This window comes from Berghia stephanieae, chromosome 7 (genome assembly GCF_034508935.2).
Source record: "Berghia stephanieae isolate SIO BIC M18660-M18661 chromosome 7, UCSD_Bste_1.3, whole genome shotgun sequence".
NCBI classification, from domain to species: domain Eukaryota; kingdom Metazoa; phylum Mollusca; class Gastropoda; order Nudibranchia; family Aeolidiidae; genus Berghia; species Berghia stephanieae.
Window position 1 is genome coordinate 24,221,686 of NC_088366.1, and position 19,457 is coordinate 24,241,142.

At 35.3% G+C, this 19,457-nt stretch overlaps 1 protein-coding gene across 2 annotated transcripts in view; it reads right to left on the minus strand.

The window, feature by feature from the left end:
* The window catches only part of LOC144976924 (protein VAC14 homolog), a 30,439-nt gene extending 12,475 nt beyond the window's left edge, over positions 1 to 17,964 (minus strand). The window contains exons 1-11 of one of the 2 annotated variants that reach the window (XM_078921532.1): positions 17,726 to 17,964; positions 16,569 to 16,719; positions 14,728 to 14,895; positions 13,519 to 13,581; positions 8,842 to 8,949; positions 7,637 to 7,746; positions 7,339 to 7,445; positions 6,141 to 6,279; positions 4,129 to 4,290; positions 2,157 to 2,286; positions 1,094 to 1,159 (exon numbers count right to left, since the gene is read on the minus strand). In XM_078921532.1, coding sequence (XP_078777658.1) covers positions 1,094 to 1,159; positions 2,157 to 2,286; positions 4,129 to 4,290; positions 6,141 to 6,279; positions 7,339 to 7,445; positions 7,637 to 7,746; positions 8,842 to 8,949; positions 13,519 to 13,581; positions 14,728 to 14,895; positions 16,569 to 16,719; positions 17,726 to 17,826 — 1,305 coding nt within the window. In that variant the 5' untranslated portion in view covers positions 17,827 to 17,964. Of the gene's footprint in view, positions 1 to 1,093; positions 1,160 to 2,156; positions 2,287 to 4,128; positions 4,291 to 6,140; positions 6,280 to 7,338; positions 7,446 to 7,636; positions 7,747 to 8,841; positions 8,950 to 13,518; positions 13,582 to 14,727; positions 14,923 to 16,568; positions 16,720 to 17,725 lie in introns of both variants that reach the window. The other variant, XM_078921531.1, reaches the window with a different exon arrangement.
* Between the last annotated feature and the right edge of the window lie 1,493 nt (positions 17,965 to 19,457).

Sequence of the window (19,457 nt, forward strand, 5' to 3'; positions counted from 1 at the left end):
TTAAAACCAGGATATCCCTTTTTTAAATCCCCCTATCCCGAGTTCAGGTTTAAAGTCAAGGTTTATGGATGGGTATCAGGTCGGTACTGTATATTAAATAAAACATTAATTAAAAAAAAGAAAACAACAAAAACCCCAAAAAACGACACCATATTGGTCCAATATTTTTACGATTAAACCTGTTACAAATATTGATTTTTGCGATTTCGATTATTTCAATTCAATATCATATTTTAAATTGCTTGACTGTCGTCTAAACAGAATATAAATAGCCTGCAAAATCCCAGTTTTTGACATCACAGGTCCAAGGTTGACTGTTGAGGAGGTTGGCAGCTCTGCAATATCCACTGAATATGACCTTTCACCTCAATCCAGTAGTTTTTATTCACTTTTCAAAATGACGGATTTATTTAACTCTTTCAGCGTCGAATCTGTTCTACTGGCCAATGGACGCATAGTGTGGCTGGTCTTGAAAGGCAAAAATAATAATGTAATCCAATCCTACTTTCTACAAAAGTACTATAAATTGAACAAATGGTATAATTTCTTTCATCAGAACATTCAATAGGCCTTAGGGAGGTATTTTAATTGAGATTTTGCGCCAAATTTGAATGTGGCTTTGTCTTAGATTGTCATTCTCATGCTGCCTCAATCAGGTGTCAGCCATTTTGTTATGGAAATGCGAAGGTAGCCTCTGCACTGAAAGAGTTAAACTCAAATTCTCTAAGTCAAGGGGGTCCCAATAGCTCAGTTGGTAGAGCACTCGCTTCACAAAAACAGGGTCGAGATGTTTTTCTGACCTCCTGTCCACCCAGCAATGATTGGGTAGCTGGGGATGTCAGATCTACCGGAAAATACTTTACGACAGACTAGCGTCCTATCAATAAGGGTAGAAAGCAAATGCTATTGCCTGTTTCCCGCTATGGCTCTGAGGGACAGTTTGGGGGGGGGGGGGGGGGGGGGCATCAGGTTCACCATGAAATAATATTACTTTGAGGTATCATTTCTTACATTATAGCTTTGCTTACAAAAGAGTCTGTGAAATGAATGAATTGGTTAAAAAAGAGAAAAAAACAAACAAAAAACTCCTTACATCGTCTGACGGATCAGCCAGTGTTGTCATCAGAAGATCAAAGAACTCGTCTATATAACGGAATGCCTGTTATAAAGATACAGTTAAAATAAATCAATATGTTGATCACAACATTTCTCTATACTAGTCAATTTGATAAGTGATCGAGTTAAACACAAAGAAGGAGGAGGGAAAGGAGGAGGAGGAAGAGGAGGAGGAGGAAGATGAGGAGGAGGAGAGAAGAAGAAAAGGAAGAGGAAAAAGAAGAAGAAGAAGAAGAAGAAGAAGGAGAAGAAGAAGAAGAAGATGAAGAAGAAGAAAAAGAAGAAGAAGAAGAAGAAAAAAAAAAAGAAGAAAACAAAACCTTTACTATGGCTGGAAAATTCTTTGCTCTTGTCACTATTCTAATCACACCATCAGTATTCTAATTACGCATCATTAACTGTAATAAAAACAGACTAGCTACTGGAAAAAATAAAGCAACGAATCTGTACATCAAAAAGAAAATATCTCAATTTCATGAAAACAAAAGTATCAGTCCAAAAGTATGAATTAATCCTTATTTCGGTGAATCATTAGTCAAAAATGATTGTGCAACAATATCATGAAATTCATTTACAGGTGCATAATTCTAAGTTAAAATATATTTTCCCCATTTTTCATCTGTAACTTCAAAATCTGAGCATGATGCGGAAAATCAGAATTTTGGCCAATTTCTCTCCCCTCTCCCAATATATATATATATATATATATATATATATATATTATATATATATATATATATATATATATATATAATATATATATATCGATGGCCCGTTGATAAAACCTCTGAAGTATAGTATCGCAAAGAGTCTACTTCAGAGGTTTGATCAACGGGTCATCGAGATATATATATATATATATATATATATATATATAGATTTAATCAATATAAATCTGAAATGGTATGTATTGAGCAGTGCAAGATTTATATCTTATACCAGTCACCAGTGTCTGCTCCCTAATTCGTCATCTCAATTAAATCAAAATGTAGTAGATATTAAAAATGAAATATTTTCTGAATGTATAGCCCGTCCCTTACTTTGTTAGGAGTTTTAACTAAGAGGAGATTGAACCACTTTAGGGAAGCAACCCTTGTCTGGATAGTCTCATGGCCAAGCAGTCTCTCCAGCACTTTAATCACAGACAGAATCTCTAGCTGTATAATGGCACTGAAATGGTTTAAAGATAAATCAGAATTACTTTACAATGTCGTGTTAATTTCAAGACTAATAGAGCGTAGAGAGGTGTCAGAAAACAAAAATACTCTAAGACAAATACACATACATACACATATTCAGATATACACAAAGAATGAAACAAAAAATTGTGATGAGAAACTAAAACACATGCTCAAAGCGCTTTACAATGTAGTATCCCTATCCGACAGCAACACTTAACATGTAGGACAGAATATGACACCTGCTAGGCAATATTAGATTATTTTTCTGACAGAGAAAATGCTGTTAACGACCAGGTAATCATTTTTCATCTGAGTACAGTGAGAGACTGTGAGTAAAGAGCCTTTTCCATGGACTCATCGATGTGCTGGTCAGAGCGGGACTCGAACCATCCAGTTCAAAGGTCATTTCACTAGACCACATAGCTGCAAGAAGAAGTCAATCGATAACACGGCACACTGTCATGCAATCCAAACTATTGACTCCCACGACAAATTTTATTTTTCAAACTCAGTCACTATTGTGAGTTCCTCAATTTGACTATTGTATGGTCAGCATGAACCGACCTTCAACAATGAAAGTTTGCACCATATTTGCATGAAAAGTTGTGCTTTCCTCTACATTAAACATGAAACAACACAATAATGTAAACACAAAGAGATACTCTGGACATAAGGTTATTGCTGAAGACGGAATGCATCCAAATGCACTTTACACTTACTGAGATGTCAAAAACATCAAAATTGAAGGAATATAAATGACAATATGATAAAGGGTCATTTTCGTACAGTTTGACAGAAAAAGACAAAGATATTAAGTTTGGTTTCTTTGGAGGAACTTTGAAGATTATGTAGTTTTCATCAATTTTTTTTCTAATTTAAATATTGACAAATGACACAAAACTGAGATTGCCACCAAAAATTGGCAAGAGTGGCTTCTAAAAATATTGACTAAGTGCGGACAAAATTGTTTAAATGTTACAGTGGACAAAGTGCAAGAATAATGGAAAAAGAACTATTCCAAAATCATATCAATAGAATCATGTACACTCATAAGCAAGCTGATTTCTTTAAATTAAAATAATCAAAACCTTGCAATACCATAGCAGCCAATTTTCAAAGAGCTAAAACGGGACACTCTACACAATACCATCATGATCCAAAACAGCAGTATGTTTGGACTATTATATAATATAATTTAAATGCCGAGCCTTTTCTGTTCCATCTTTTATTTTTTTAATTTGTTGTCAAAAATGCATAATCCCGGGACAGGCAGGGATCAATTCCATACACATAAACAACCCATTTTTTTCTTCTTTGAATTTCTCTCAGAATACAAATCGGGACAGTCCCAATTTTTATCAGGACAGTTGACAGCTATGCAAGACCTTTGACTTGGTGATGCAATGTGTATACAGCGGGGGAGAGGGAGGGGGGGGGGGGGGTCTTGATGACAGCAAATGCCTCAAAAGCAAAGTGATTGGTATCACTCCTAGTTGCAGTTGAAATTTTTTTCCTTACTACTCCATCCATTGAGCATTGATTGGGTAGCTGGCACTGTTAAATCCGATGGGAAGTACATAACAATAGACTAAAGCTATTGTCCATGTCATGCTACAGAAACCTGATAAAATCAGGCTCCATGGACCTTATGGATCTGAATACATAAGATGCCAGAGAGTCCTTTAGTGTCATGACCACAACTCTACCAACGGACATGATACAATGGCCTATTTGTACACCCTCGTATATGAACTACACATGAAACAAGATGATGATAAGATTAGATAACAACAACAGAGGTCAACAGCAGTAATAAAAATCCAATGCTCACTTGTTAGCTTGCACTTCTTCTATACTGAGCTTTCCATCATCCTGCGGTGAATTTGGTAAGGACTTGTCTGTAATGCTCTCCACGGTTGGTGTGGGTTGGTCATCCTGTACTTCGACCAGTTTGCGTAATGAGAGATTGAGTTGTTCAGCTGCATCCCGAACCCTGGTATGGAAATAAAAAAACTTGAGCATTTATACAGTGCAATATCCAATAAACGTGCTCAAAGCGCTTTAAAAGGGGTCCCTTGCCAACAGCAATATTTAACATGTAGGATGAAACATGATGCCTATTAGGCGATATTACTAATTTTTTTTTTCCGACAAAGAAAATGCTGTCAAGGGCCAGGTACTCATTTAACACCTGGGTGTGGTGAGAGAATGTGAGTAAAGAGCCTTTTCCAAGGACTCAACTAAGTGCTGCCCAGAGCAGGACTCAAACCCTGGACCTTCCTATCAGAAGGCGAGTGTCATAGCACAAGACCACATAGCCAGAAACAGATAAATCAAAGTGAGAATTTTAAAAGTAATATATATATTATATATATATATATATATATATATATATATATATATATATATATATATCAAGCACTTCTGTGATTTCATTATAATCTAAGTGTTTATAACATTTCACATTAGGGGCAGCGTGTATGATCTTTATTTAACACCCTGAGGATACATTCAATTTCCAATGTCACATTGTGTGAAGATGAGCAAGTCATCTCATCCTAACTAAATTTGTGACACTGCACTGCGACCAACACCTGGATCATTCCAGTCCTCTATTCTAAGATAAGAAAAGGGAATTTTTTTTTACTTATTACAAGTCAGGTGCCACCTTTAAGCTATCAAAATTACAAGCAGTTCTACTATGAGTTCAGTGCCTATGGTAAAGCTCCATTTAAGCATCGCTGTTACTGGTCTCATGGTGAAAATTGTTAAGTCTGCATTATTAAGCAGATGAATTTTGGGAGGGGGATTCAAAGAAATTTAGTCTCATCATCTGAGTCTAGTAAAGATTAAGTAAAAGAAATATCATTATTATTTCATCTTTGTGAAAATTTTAAAACTGAATGAATTTCTCCACCCAATTAACGTTAACATAATTTTTGTTAATGTTTGACAAGACAGAAATACTGAGAAAACTGATTCAATTAACTTTTTTGATTGATAGCCCTATACGTTGAATTTTAGTCAATCGATAATAATTGAGTTTTTACGTTAATGTATTCTTCTAGATCTTAATTGTAAGCTTACTCAATATCAAAATAAACTGTTAACTGTAAATGTTTTCAATCTATTTTCAAAACATCCGAACAAGCTGGAAAGTGTAAAATTCTTCTTTTTCTCTTTTCCCAGATTAAGAAACTAAATAAGATTGAAACTTTAGATAAAAAATAAAATTTTCTGAAAGACCTGCAAAATAATTAAAAAACTACAATCTTTATATCAGTTTTTTCTTCTTCTTCTTCTTTTCCCTCATGATATCTTTATGGCTGAAAGTCAATAAGAAGCAGGAACGCTGCGGTCTTCTCAAGCTCATGAGAAGACCCATAGGGCTTTGACTTCAGTGTAGTCTTCTCAGGCCAAATGGTCGCCCTTTGCTCATTGTACTCGTACAGTCCTGCAAAACATATGTGGCATCCTGCTTCACCTGTCCACATTCTCCGATGTCTGTTTCTCCAATTTTAAATGCTTTGAACATGTGATGTCGGGGACGATTATATCAGTGAAGTCTGAAATGGCAACTTGATTTTGTCTTTTGAGATGCCTTATGGGGTTACTTTTCATATATTCTGGGCGCTTCCTGTTCCATGAGGCCTTGGTCTGGATAAGCGATTTGATCTAGCATATTTCATACTTGTTTTTATCAGTTTTTTTATATGTACAATTTTGAAGCTTGCCACACAAATGTTTAACAAATTAAAAACACATCGAAAATTTGTATTATTTGATGCAAAAATTTTCAAGCTTGCTGCACAAGAAAAAAAATACAACGGAAATTTGTTTTACTTTTTATGGCTATCATCTCTATAAGACAGACAAGGGAGAACAGCTGTTAAAATCCCTGCCATATGAGGCAACATGGAACGTCCAGCTAGGGCTACAAATTCTTTTAACCAGGAAATGGCTGTGAACTGTATGATGTCATCTGAGAGAAGAAAAAAAAATTAAAAAATAGGAGAGGTGGGGGGAGGGGGGGGGGTAGGAGGTGCGGGCATTGAGCATTAAATATAGACAATAATTGAAAATCACTTTTCAGAAGCTGAAAACAAAAATTACATCAAAATAGGATTTGAGTCAGTAATTGACAATCGTTGTTTTATCTATTTTTTTTTTTTTATATGGAGGGTGGAACAAAAAAAACAAGCTGAAAGATTCAAGCTATTTCTAGATAAATCAATACTATCAAATACTAAACAAAGTATGAAATATTGTTCAATTATATTTTTAAAAAAAAAATAGTAATTTTAAATTTTCATCAAATTTTTGATTAGATCACTGCAAACTTTAAGTAAGCAAATCATTTGCATCCACCTCTGACCATGCAATTGACAGTTATAAAAAAAAACCAACCCAAAATACTAGTTCCCGGAGACATAGAGCTCATATACACTGCAGTTTATCTAATTTTCTTAAGCATTAAACAGACAGTAACAAATGCTTGCTACCCTTTGGAAATAATGCTAGTTTATCCCAAACCCACTTTCTACAGCTACCCAATCACAGTGGGGTAAGCAGGGAGTTCTGAAAAAAAACAACCCTCTCAACTACATATTAGATTGATATCGATCCCTTTGTCAGGCCTGCCTACTTGACAATTTAAAAAATTTTTAATTTTTAGGAGATAAAAATTGTCGTTGTTAAAGTCAACTTTAAAAATCAACAACTTACCCTCCAAAAGATTAAATAATGTAAATGTTGCTGCTCAAAGCTCGAAGAGATAAATAATATGAAATTGAATGTAAGCTTCAATTTTATTACAAGAACAGATCAAATGAAAGTTTCAGGTTTCCCCTTTATCAACAAAACAGGATGAATGAAACACTGCAGATGAATGAGATAATGTGGTAGTGGCGTTGTTACAATGCTTCATCATACTAATTGCAATAACACAATAATAAACTTATCAATATGATAGTATGAGGTGCTTCAAACAAGTCTCTCTTCTAAAAAGTAAGGTTACACATTCCATGAAAACACATCTCACCTGAACTCTGACTATGAATGATAAGGATATTAGCCATGGCTTTGAAATTGACTCCATTCTTTGTACGACGAATCCCTTCCAGAAATTCTGCTAAAACTCCCTGACACCTAAAAATGAATAAAAACAAAATAAAATTCAAATTTTAAGTAAAAAATTTATCTCAGCCACAAAATGTAAAATTCAGTCTTTAAAGTGTACCCCTTAAAAATTGATTAAATGACAAAATAGACAATGAAGAGATAAAATAAAAAAATAACAAATGAACTAAATACAAACCTAAAAAGGCCGGCAAACTTACATTTTGCGTATCTCATGGCTGTTATCTCCCAATATCTGGAATAATCCATCTAGAATTTCAGGTAGAAGAACTAACATATTTATATCAGGAACAGCATCTAGAACTTCAATCTGAAATTAAAAAATATAATATATATAATCTTTATAATTATTTAATAAACTGAACAGAACTTCTAAGACACTTCCCCGCTCCTCGCCCCACAAAGCAAAACAAATCCTTATAAACGGTTGATATATAATATAATTTAAAAGGATTTATTTATTCTAAAGAGTTCAGAAGATACATTCATACCTAACAGGCTTTTTGCATACTGAGGAAAAATTAAGATAATTTGATTAGTAGAGGTGCGCATGCTAGAGAGAGAGAGAGAGAGAGAGAGAGAGAGAGAGAGAGAGAGAGAGAGAGAGAGAGAGAGAGAGAGAGAGAGAGAGAGAGAGAGAGAGAGAGAGAGAGAGAGAGAGAGAGAGAGAGAGAGAGAGAGAGAGAGAGGGGGAGGGGCAGTGGGAGAAGAAAGAGAAGTTATAGAGAACAGTGAAAAATAAGATAATGGCCAAATCTATACTGCTATAAAGTAAGATCCGACTGAGACTATTTTGCAATGGACCAGCAAGAAATAATTACAGTCCACTCAAGTGTCCAGCTTAACAGGCACCATAGAGATAAAATAAAACAAAAACTGTATATCTAACTGACATTACGTAAAATAAAATTGTGGTCCTTTGCATGAACCTAATAACCATAAATATTCTAAACCGAGAAAATCAAATATAAAATTGCATGGAAATCAAGGATTGGATTTGAGTTTAGAGTAAATATATAACATTTGTTTTTCAACTAAAAATTCAAACTCTAAAGGTTTGAAAAGAATAAATAGTTCATTTGTAATATACTCTTAATATTCATTTTTCAAGAAAATGTTAATCAGGTTCAATCATATGTGTTTCTATACAATAAAACACTTACAACACTTACATAAGAGTCACCACTAAAAGCAGACCTTTCACAGCCAACAAAAAAAACAAATTTATATCTATCAAAAATAAATAACAATAACTATTATTAGTAAAAACAATAATAAATCCAAATCTCAGTGAAATAACGATATTTTTATATGATATGCCAAATTTGACCACTCAAAACATCTTTTTATGGTCTGTAAATGTAAGTATTGAAATCAAACTAAAATTAGAAATTCAAAGAATTACCCATGAGACCACAAATTGCCTTGCAAATGGGTTCTTGGTATAAATTCGTTCTCTCAAAAGTGGTATGAAAGCACCAAGGTCAAAGGAAGAACTTTCTGTGACAATATCCTGGGATAGAATGGGGAAATGGGGGAGGGAAGATATCAAAATTTAAGAATAATCCTGTATACAAATCCACAGTTTTTAAAATTTATCTTTGTAACAAAAAGTACTCTTTTATTTATATAAATTCAGAGACGCCAACTTTAAATATGGCTCACAGGAGTTTCAGACACCACTCGTAGGAATTTCAATGCCGAAAGAGGAATTTCCGCAAACAGGAAAAAGGAATTGGAATGGTATTGTGTTTACATATTGTATAGTTCTAAATAAATAACTGATTAGAATTATTTTATGATACATAAACACATTGCCAAATACAATCCCAAAGTTTCCTTATTTCAAATGAAGTAAAGTGCCAAAACCTAATGGTAGAGATTGTAGTACTGGTGGTAGTGAGGATGATGTGGTATTGGTGGTTGTAGTAATAGTGGTAGTGATGATGAAGATGTGATAGTGGTTGTTGTTAGTGGTAGTGATGATGATATGGTGGTGGTGGTGGTGGTGGTTGAAGTAGTAGTGGTAGTGATGATGATGTGGTGGAGGTATAGTGGTTGTAATAGTTTTGGTCGTGATGATAATGACGTGGTGGTGGTTGTAGTAGTGGTGGTAGTGATGTTGATGTGGTGGTAATGGTGGTTGTAGTACAAATGGTAGTGATGATGATGTGGCAGTGGTGGTTGTAGTAGTAGTGGTAGTGATGATGTGGTGGTGGTTGTAGCAGTAGTAGTGGTAATGATGATGTGGTGGTGGTTGTAGATGTAGTCGTTGTAGTAGTACTGGTCGTGATGATGATGTGGTGCTGGTGGTTGTATTAGTAGTGGTAGTGATGATGATGTTGTAGTGGTTGTAGAAGATAGTATAGTAGTAGTAGTTGTAGTAGTAGTAGTAGTATAGTAGTAGTAGTAGTAGTAGTAGTAGTAGTAGTAGTAGTGTAGTATAGTAGTAGTAGTAAGTAGTAGTATGTAGTAGTAGTAGTAGTAGTAGTAGTAGTAGTAGTAGTAGTAGTAGTAGTAGTATGTAGTAGTATAGTAGTAGTAGTAGTGTAGTAGTAGTAGTATAGTAGTAGTAGTAGTAGTAGTAGTAGTAGTAGTAGTAGTAGTAGTATAGTATAGTAGTAGTAGTAGTAGTAGTAGTAGTAGTAGTAGTAGTTAGTAGTAGTAGTAGTAGTAGTAGATAGTAGTAGTGTAGTAGTAGTTAGTAGTAGTAAGTAGTAGTGTAGTATGTAGTAGTAGTAGTAGTAGTAGTAGTGTGTGTAGTAGTAGTAGTGTAGTAGTAGTAGTGTAGTAGTAGTATGTAGTAGTAGTAGTAGTGAGTATGAGTAGTAGTAGTAGTAGTAGTTAGTAGTAGTAGTAGTATTAGTAGTAGTTAGTAGTAGTAGTAGTAGTAGTAGTAGTAGTAGTAGAGTAGTAGTAGTAGTAGTAGTAGTAGTAGTAGTGTAGTAGTAGTAGTAGTAGTAGTAGTAGTGTAGTTAGTAGTAGTAGTAGTAGTGAGATAGTGGTGTGGTGGTTGTAGTAGTAGTTGTGGTAGTGATGAGATGAGGTGGTGGTGGTGTTGTAGTAGTGGTGGTAGTGATGAGATGTGGTGGTGTGGTGGTTGTAGTAGTGGTGGTAGTGATGATGATGTGGTGGTGGTTGTAGTAGTGGTGGTGATGATAGTGTGGTGGTTGTATGAGTGTGTGATGATGTAGTGGTGGTTGTAGTAGTGGTGGAGTGATGATGTGTGGTGGTGTGTGGTTGTAGGTAGTGGTGGTGATATGATGTAGTGTGATGGTGGTTGTAGTAGTATGTGGTAGTGATGATGATGTGGTGGTTGGTGGTGGTGGGTTGGTGGTGATGATGATGTGTGTAGTGGTGGTTGTAGTAGTTGGTAGTGATGATGATGTGGTGGTGGTGTGAATATAGTGTAGTGGATGAGTGGGGTGGTGGTGGTTGTCGTAGTAGTGGTAATGATGATGTGGTGGTGGTGGTGGTGGTATTGTAGTAGTAGTGGTAGTGATAATGTGGTGGTGGTGGTTGTAGTAGTAGTGGTAGTTGCAGTGATGATGATGTGGTGGTGGTGGCTGCAATAGTAGTGGTAGTGATGATGTGGTGGTGGTGGTGGTTGCAGTAGTAGCAGTATTGATGATGTGGTTATGGTGGTTGTAGTAGTAGTGGTAGCAATGATGTGATGCTGGTGGTTGTAGTAGTAGAGGTCGTGATGATGATGTGGTAGTTGTGGTTGTAGTAGTAGTGGTAGTGATGATGTGATGCTGGTGGTTGTAGTAGTAGTGGTAGTGATGATGATGTGGTGGTGGTGGTTGTGGTAGTAGTGGTAGTGATGATGATGTGGTGGTGGTGGTTGTAGTAGTAGTGGTAGTGATGATGATGTGGTGGTGGTGAATGTAATGGTGATGGTAGTTGTGGTAGTGATGATGATGATGTGCTGGTGGTGGTTGCAGTAGTAGTTGTGGTACTGATGATGATGTGGTGGTGGTGGTTGCAGTAGTAGCTGTGGTACTGATGATGATGTGGTGGTGGTGATGGTTGTAGTAGTAGTGGTAGTAATGATGATGTGGTTGTAGTAGTAGTGGTAGTGATGATGGTTGTAATACTATTGGAAAGGGGGCGGGGTATCCTTGGAACAAATTGACCTCACCGGAATTTGACAGAAGTTGCCCGGAGCCCAGAATTTTTTGCTCCAGACTGGAGTTTTTTCTGGTGAAACCGGAGTTTTGGCATCACTGTAAATTGCTTTGTAACTTAGGAAAAATAAATGAGCAAAATCTGAGATACGCTTCAATAATGATTGAATGCTCTGGTTAGTGCAAGATTCAGTAATTGTATCCAAATACTCCTGCTTTTCTTTTGATATGTAAACTTAAAAAAAAATATAAGCCAATCAATGTATTTATGTGCCTTATTTCTTTGAAAATAAATTAAGATCTTCCACATAGAACCTAAAGGCCAAAAAGTCTACCTTTTCAGCGGCTATGACAATGCATAGATTAAGTCTAATATTGGAGACAATCACAGCTCAAGGGGTTTGAAAAATGTCCGAGTGGTTAAGGAATAGCACTATGACCCGGAAGGCCCTGGGTTCAAGCCCCGCTTCAGGCACTTTCTTTTTTTTTTTCCTTGGGCAAGATTATTAACCCCCAATTTGCTCATTTGGACAACGTGGGTGATTCCTATTGACATCAGACATCTTATTTGATGGATTATCTATATTTCTTCATGGAAAGCCAAGGCAATGGTATCTTATCATGCCCTGGCAGAAGGGCACAAAAAGAAAAATCACAGCTCAGTTATGGTTGAAAACACTTGATTAAGTTTGAGACTCTGAAGAGTTGCTCTTTTTTATTTTCCCTCTGTTAAAGCCAGCAGCAATTGGATGGCTCTAGTAAAAAAAGAGATCAGCATCCTATCCAAAGGGCAGCGATTATCAATATCTTGTTGGTGCTGCTACAGAAACAAGAAATTGACGCCAAGTCCATTGCTATCTATATCGTTATCAGCTCTGTTTGTTTTTAAGGGTTTTATGGTGCTTGCAACACATCTAGGTCATATCAGCGCCTAGTTCTAGAATTCAGGAACCCAATCCAGCATTAACATCTTTTAATCATGATTCTGAAATATTAACTTCATAGCAATGTGTCTATAGACGTGCTGATGCCCTAATGATAATACAAAAGAGGCCATAGATGGTCATGTGACAGAATAGGGGCTACAAAAATTATTTTGATGTAAACAAACCAAATGAGCTATTTCTCTCAATAACATGATTTAATTTAATGGTTGCCAGCGAGCAGATGTATCTGAGCGTGTAAATGAAAGGGGTAAGGAGAGGGTGTCATAGTAAATTAATCACAACAGTTCCAACTTACATTTGGCCTTTTCATAGCAAGGCGAATAAAAAAAATAGAGAACAAAGTATTCTAGAATATTAGATAAATTCTTATTAAGAGCACTGAATCATTATTCAGCGCACTGTGCGCATAGCAAATAGAGTCAAAAGGGTGTACTTATTTATTCCAGACACATTAAGAAAAATATGGTTTATGAATTGAAACTGGCCTATAATATATAAATTTGATCTTGTACTAGGTGATGGATCCATATTTAATACTCTAGAGACAATACTTATGCTGTGTCACCATGTGTGTATGGGTGTAGGGTGAACACATTTGGGTTAGAGTGCCTAATTGGGATAGTACTGTATCACTGATATTGTATTCAACTTTTGTGGTCTTGAGGTATGACACGGTTAAAGTCTTGCTCTGTGCAATGCAAGGTTGAGTCCTTGGAAAAGGCTCTCCATTCGCATTCTCTCACTATACACAGGTGTAAAACCTGGCAGTTAATCTCTGTCAACAAAAAAAGTGTAACATTGCCCTACAGATACCCTGTCTTGACCCATGTGTTAAGTAATCCTGTTGACTATGGACCACTTGTAAAAGCACTTTGAGCACATTCATTGGAAATTGCGCGAAATAAAGTTTTTTAAAATATAAATAATAATCATTTCATTAAATTAATCAACTAACCAAAAAAAAACACACACAAAAATAAAACAAAAAACAAACAAATTAATGAATACCTTGATCAGTCGATCCAAAAGTTCTGCCCCATTTTTCACATTCTGATCTGGATGTGCAGTAAGCTATAAGGATAAAATTGAGTTGTATCAAAAAAAATTTTTTTTTGAAAGACTCTTATCAATTGCTTTATTTAATAGGTTGTTATATCAAAGCAATTCCATATCTAACTTTACATTAAATCTCATCATATACAGGGATGCCAATTCAGGAGGCAAAATTTTACTGAACTTTTATGCAAACACATAGACCGACCCCTGCCTGAGTGCTAAACTTCAGTAACAGACATTATGTACTTACTTTAATTCAGTTTAGCAGTTGATTGGAAAATATACTGAGGGTTTATAACATACTGAATTCCATAAATATACGGAAAATTGGCAACCATGCATATAATTATTTAGGTGACCTTGGTGTGATCTGAATAAGCAAAATTCTTATAGGTCACACTTATCTTCACACCTTTCGGTTGGTTACACCAGTGCCTAGGTTAAGGAAGGATATTGGACAGCTATCAGGCAATGATGGGAAAGGCCGGGGGCATGAGGGAAATTAGAAAGGCATTATTGCCTTGTAATTTTGGCTGGGTCCTGGTTCAAGACACTATTGTAACACTTTAATATATATATTTTTATTTTTTTCTTGTGTAGGTTGGGTGATTCCTGTTGACTTTAAAAGTCTAGTTAGTGGATTTTCTATATCTTATCCATGAACGCCCAAGTGACAGCCTCTAGTAACGCAGTGCAAAAGGGTTGATTTTTGGAGAGTTTTAGAGCATAAATGCAACATTTTTGGGCCTCTAAGAATAGATCTCAACTGCAATATAACAACATAGAAAAAAGATAAATACGACATAACAGATATTTATCTTGCATGCATCACACTCTTAAATAATCATACTTTCAATCCCCCCCCCCCCCCCCCCCAAAAAAAAAAAAAAAAAAAACCGAAACAAATAACAAAAAAAACCACAGAGCTTTCCATGTTTTCATCTTTGCTTATTCTATGTTTGTTGTATGAAATGATAATTTGGTTCCGCAAGGAATAAATGAAGCACTGTGAAAGGCATTGAACATGGAGGATTTTGGAAATTTTCTATATAAATGCTCATGTCTTCTAGTGACACATAAGAAAGCCTTAACTCTCTCGAGTTCATATCAATGGAAAAGCGAACTAGAACTGAGAGAGTTAAAAGTTGTTAAACATTTTACCTTACTCAATCCATCAAATATTTCATTGAACTGTGGAAGGACTGATCCTCTTGCCACCTTGACAATGTTGTACAGTGCCTCACAAGCATAGTACTGAACACGACTGTCTGCATCATGGAAACAAGTGACCACTGGTTTGACTAGAGAGTCTATGTAGCTGCAGGACTCCTGTGGGGTGCAAGTTTTGAAAAATTGCTTGTTGAAAAATTGACATGGAAAATGACCATTCACCATTAAGTAAAGTATAAAGTGGGTGTTGCATGCAATTTACATATAAGTCTGCACTGTTCAAAATTCCACAAATATTCTAAAAATATTCAGTGACATCAATTAACTTATTCAACTCGCCATAAAAATGGCATCCTAGAAGTCCTGCAGAGGTCTTAAAACCAGATTGTCTAAGAAGTTGCACTCTTGCAGGGTGTTCGAAAAGTTGGGAATCATTTTGAATTTTTTGTTTTTAGCTTTTGAAATTTTCGGCGATTCAGATTTAGCCCTGATTACTTGGGTAGCCATGACTTTTGGAGAATTAACATTTCAAACAATCAACAAAAATATGAGAATTAGCAAAGTATTTTACTTTCCTGATATCAGTTTTATTATCCAATACTGCAAAATCAATCGCTTTAAAAATAAGATAAAGTGGACTTAAGTGCTTTGCTTGCAACACCAACAATGTGAGATCAACCAGATTGCATTAATCAATTTTTAAATTTTTTTTGGAGATTCAGCTTTGTTAAAAATCAGATTCTACATAATACAATCATCAAGCTTTATTGAGTGTGGTCAGTTACTTTATGGTTGACAATGACAGCAATTTCTAGCCCTGGCATTGGGCATGGAACTTGGTATATATTACCTCACTCAACACAAGAGTATTCAAGTACTAGCAGCAATGGATATAATATACTGTAAAAGTAAGAGTAAAAGTATAACTCATAAAAGTTGATAAGCATTGTATGAAAATGGAAATTTGATTATAAATGATGTTAACGTGGGGGGGGGGGGGAATAAATAAAACATAGTATAGCCTATTAAATATGGTGAACCCATGAAAAACACATGCCATATGAAAGTGTACCATTATTGAGGGATAAAATATAGGCATAATGATTTTATTTTTGTCCTTCTTGGTAATATAAAAGTACTGAAGATTGACATACTCACACCCTAACAGACCAATTTTGAATAAGAATTCAGTCCCTTGATTGGTGGTTAAAGAATTATTACAGAGAACTTTCCACATGAGACTGGTATTGTTATTTTTATGAATTGTTTGATGTTATGAGTCTTGTTCACTTGTATAAACCATTGAGCCACCAAAAAAGTAGTGTTTACATGAATGCTGTCCTCTTGTGTTCACTGTACGGGGTAGAATCTGTGATAAACGCGTACACCTAATAGACTGTATTTTTTACCTGACCTCTCTGTCCACTATGCTGTGACTGTGACTAAGTACTTGCATTTTTTGGTGATGACAGAAATTGCTTTACAGTACAGTACCCTAGCATTTCAATCAAAGAATTACAAGCAATTGTTACAGTCTGTTTAATGCAACAAAAAACTAGATTAACTTTGACTATACAGGATTCATGGTTCTGAAGTTTGTTCCTGATGCTATACAGTTCGAAAACAACAGATCATCATCATCATCTTCTCTATAACAGTCCTCATCTCATCAGGGTACCAGTACCAATCAAGAATTTATATCCATCCAATTATATAACGGAATTTTTTTTTTACCATGAAATAATGGATGCAATCTACTATTTTTAAAAAGTTTAAGTAATAATGACTGTTTACTGCTTGCACATTGTTACAAAATAACATTCTTCACATACCTTCCCTAAGCCTATAGCTACTGCTGCCAGCCCAATGAGACCGCCTTTACGTGTGTTTGGATTTTGAGAACAGGCAAAGTCTTCACCAAGTAGCTTAAGAATCTTTTTCACTTGATCCAACTGACCAGCAACTATCATATCTTTGACAATCCTGAAATACAATGTAAAGGAATACCATAAGTTAGACCATTCCGATTGCCCCTTCATGAATATAGCGATTGTGCTCTTTACTTTTTCAAGTACTTTTGTGTACTCTTCCAATTAACTCTTACATGATTACCTTCAGCCTTCATCCCTTTGATAATTGGTCCCATGTCCCTTTTGGAAACAACTGAGAAAAGCCTATTCTTACTATATTACCTTTCAGCCTTCATTACCAACATGTTTGTACCTGGTTAAGTATGTATGTGATGGTATCTTTATGTTTAAAAAAGTATTACAGAAATGAGTTTACATTCACATCACTTTACAAAATACCACTGCTGGGAAAAATGACACAGTCAAAGAGACAATGTAAGATATTATGTCGTAATCTACCATAAGAAAGGAAAGAACAAGTATGAAGCAATTCTATAAGAAATCGGTAATAATATATGTTTTAAGGTTATTAGTGTTAAAATTAGTAGTAGTAGTAGGAGTAGTAGTAGTAGTAGTAGTAGTAGTAGTAGTAGTAGTAGTAGCACTGATAGAGACCAGTTGACTATATAGGTGTGACGGTGACAACGATTAATGCCCATGCCCATGCTAGGTCTCTTGACGCATCATCATCATCGTCATGAGGTCGAAGGTTGAATCTTGCTTCTGCCGACTGCGCAAAATTGAGTCCTTAAGAAGTATAAAGGCTATACTTAGATTTTAGTACCATACTCGGGTGTAAAATGGGTATCTAGGGTGGTAACAACAACAACGTTGGCGTTGTTATATTATTTATTATTTATTTTTTAAAATTATCTCTGTCTCTAGACTCTCCGTCTGTCACTGTTGCTTTGGGACGCATTGAAAAACGTTTTGATCGAGTACATTAAGTGGACATTACGATTTATAGAAATATTCTCTAAGGCAAAAAGTCGTATTACTGTTGTAACGATAGTGAAGTGGTAGTATCTATCTACTAAGTAGTGTTAGTGTGAGTATGTCAGAGCAGAGACGACGCGAACCTTTCAATTTCCAGTGCCGCAGTTTTCCGTTTCTCATACAATTTGTCGACAAGTGCCCGCACACAAGAGGCAGTAAGAGGTGCATATTCCTTGTCTGCCATTTGGATCTAAAGTAATTTTACCGATTTATAATTTATTACATTTGGAAGACATGAAAGTTTCATTTAGTCATAGGCGTACAAATTTTATATGTAATTAATAACACCGCCATTTTGTCTATTTTTACTGTCACGTGAGATGGGCAACACAAAGTGATTCAAGTGACAAAAAATATCACCATTTTTAAATCATGATAAAAATGGATTGATGGTGATGATGATAAGATCTGAAAAACTAGCAAAACAGCAACACACACACACAAAAAAAAAAAAAAAAAAAAAAAAAAAAAAAAAAAAAAAGAAAAAGAAAACTATTAAAACAGTCGCCCGGCAATTAAATAAAAGGAACTTCAAACATGATAACTAATCACAGACCTATTTGCTGTCTGTATTTTTTATACGAAATTGAAAATTTAGGGCGCGACCTGGAGTGAGATGTACTAATAATAATAATAATAATATAATAATAATAATCTTTATTGTCCAAATTAAAGGCAATTCATGTGAGGTAAACAATGCTCAGTTTGGTTCATGGTATGAACATCAACACATTTACAAATACAGACACAGCCATACACGAACATACACGCTTGCACATTGTTTCTACACGTGTATACAAAAGAAATGAGCGTACATACAAACACATATACATACATACATACATACATACATACATACATACATACATACATACATACATACATACATGCAGGCATACATACAAACCAGCATATCATCGTATATGCATGCCTACATTCATACATACATACATACATACATACATACATACATACATACATACATACATACATACATACATACATACATACATACATACATACATACATATATACATACACACAGACACACACACAGACAGATAGAACTATATTAAGAAGAAGATGGCAATGATTGTGATGATGATGATGATGATGATGATGATGATGATGATGATGATGATGATGATGATGATGATGATGATGATGATGATGACTACGATAATGATGATGATGATGATGATGATGATGATGATGATGATGATGATGATGATGATGATGATGATAACGACGGCGGCAATGTCGATGATGATGATTCACGACACTGCTTCTCGTTATTTTCATTGGTTTCTCATTTTTCCACAGAAGATTTGTTAATTAATTTTATGGCGGTTGGAATGAAGGTTGTCTTATGTCGATTTGTCCGACATTTTGCTTCTAGATACCGTCTTCCGGAGCGCAGAAGTTGGAATTTTTCGTTCAGCGGATGCCTCTTTTCGTTGATAATGTTAAAAGATTTCTTCTCAACTGCATTAATATAAGTTGTGTCAAGGCTTCTAAGGTCTGTGTTAATTATTTTTGAAGCCTCTCTGAGGGTTCTATGTAGTTTGGATTTTTCTTTTGTTCCACAGCTTCCATACCACGTTGTGATGCCAAACGAAACGATACTCAATATTAATGACTTGTAGATTTGTATCATGGTCTTTCTGTTCACATTGAAAGACCTTAATTTTCTGAGTATATACAAGCGCTGGTTACATTTTTTGATGACATTGTTGGTGTGCGATTCAAATCTTAGACTGTTATCTATAATTACACCAAGGTATTTAAACGTTTCAACAGTTTCAACCGCCTGAT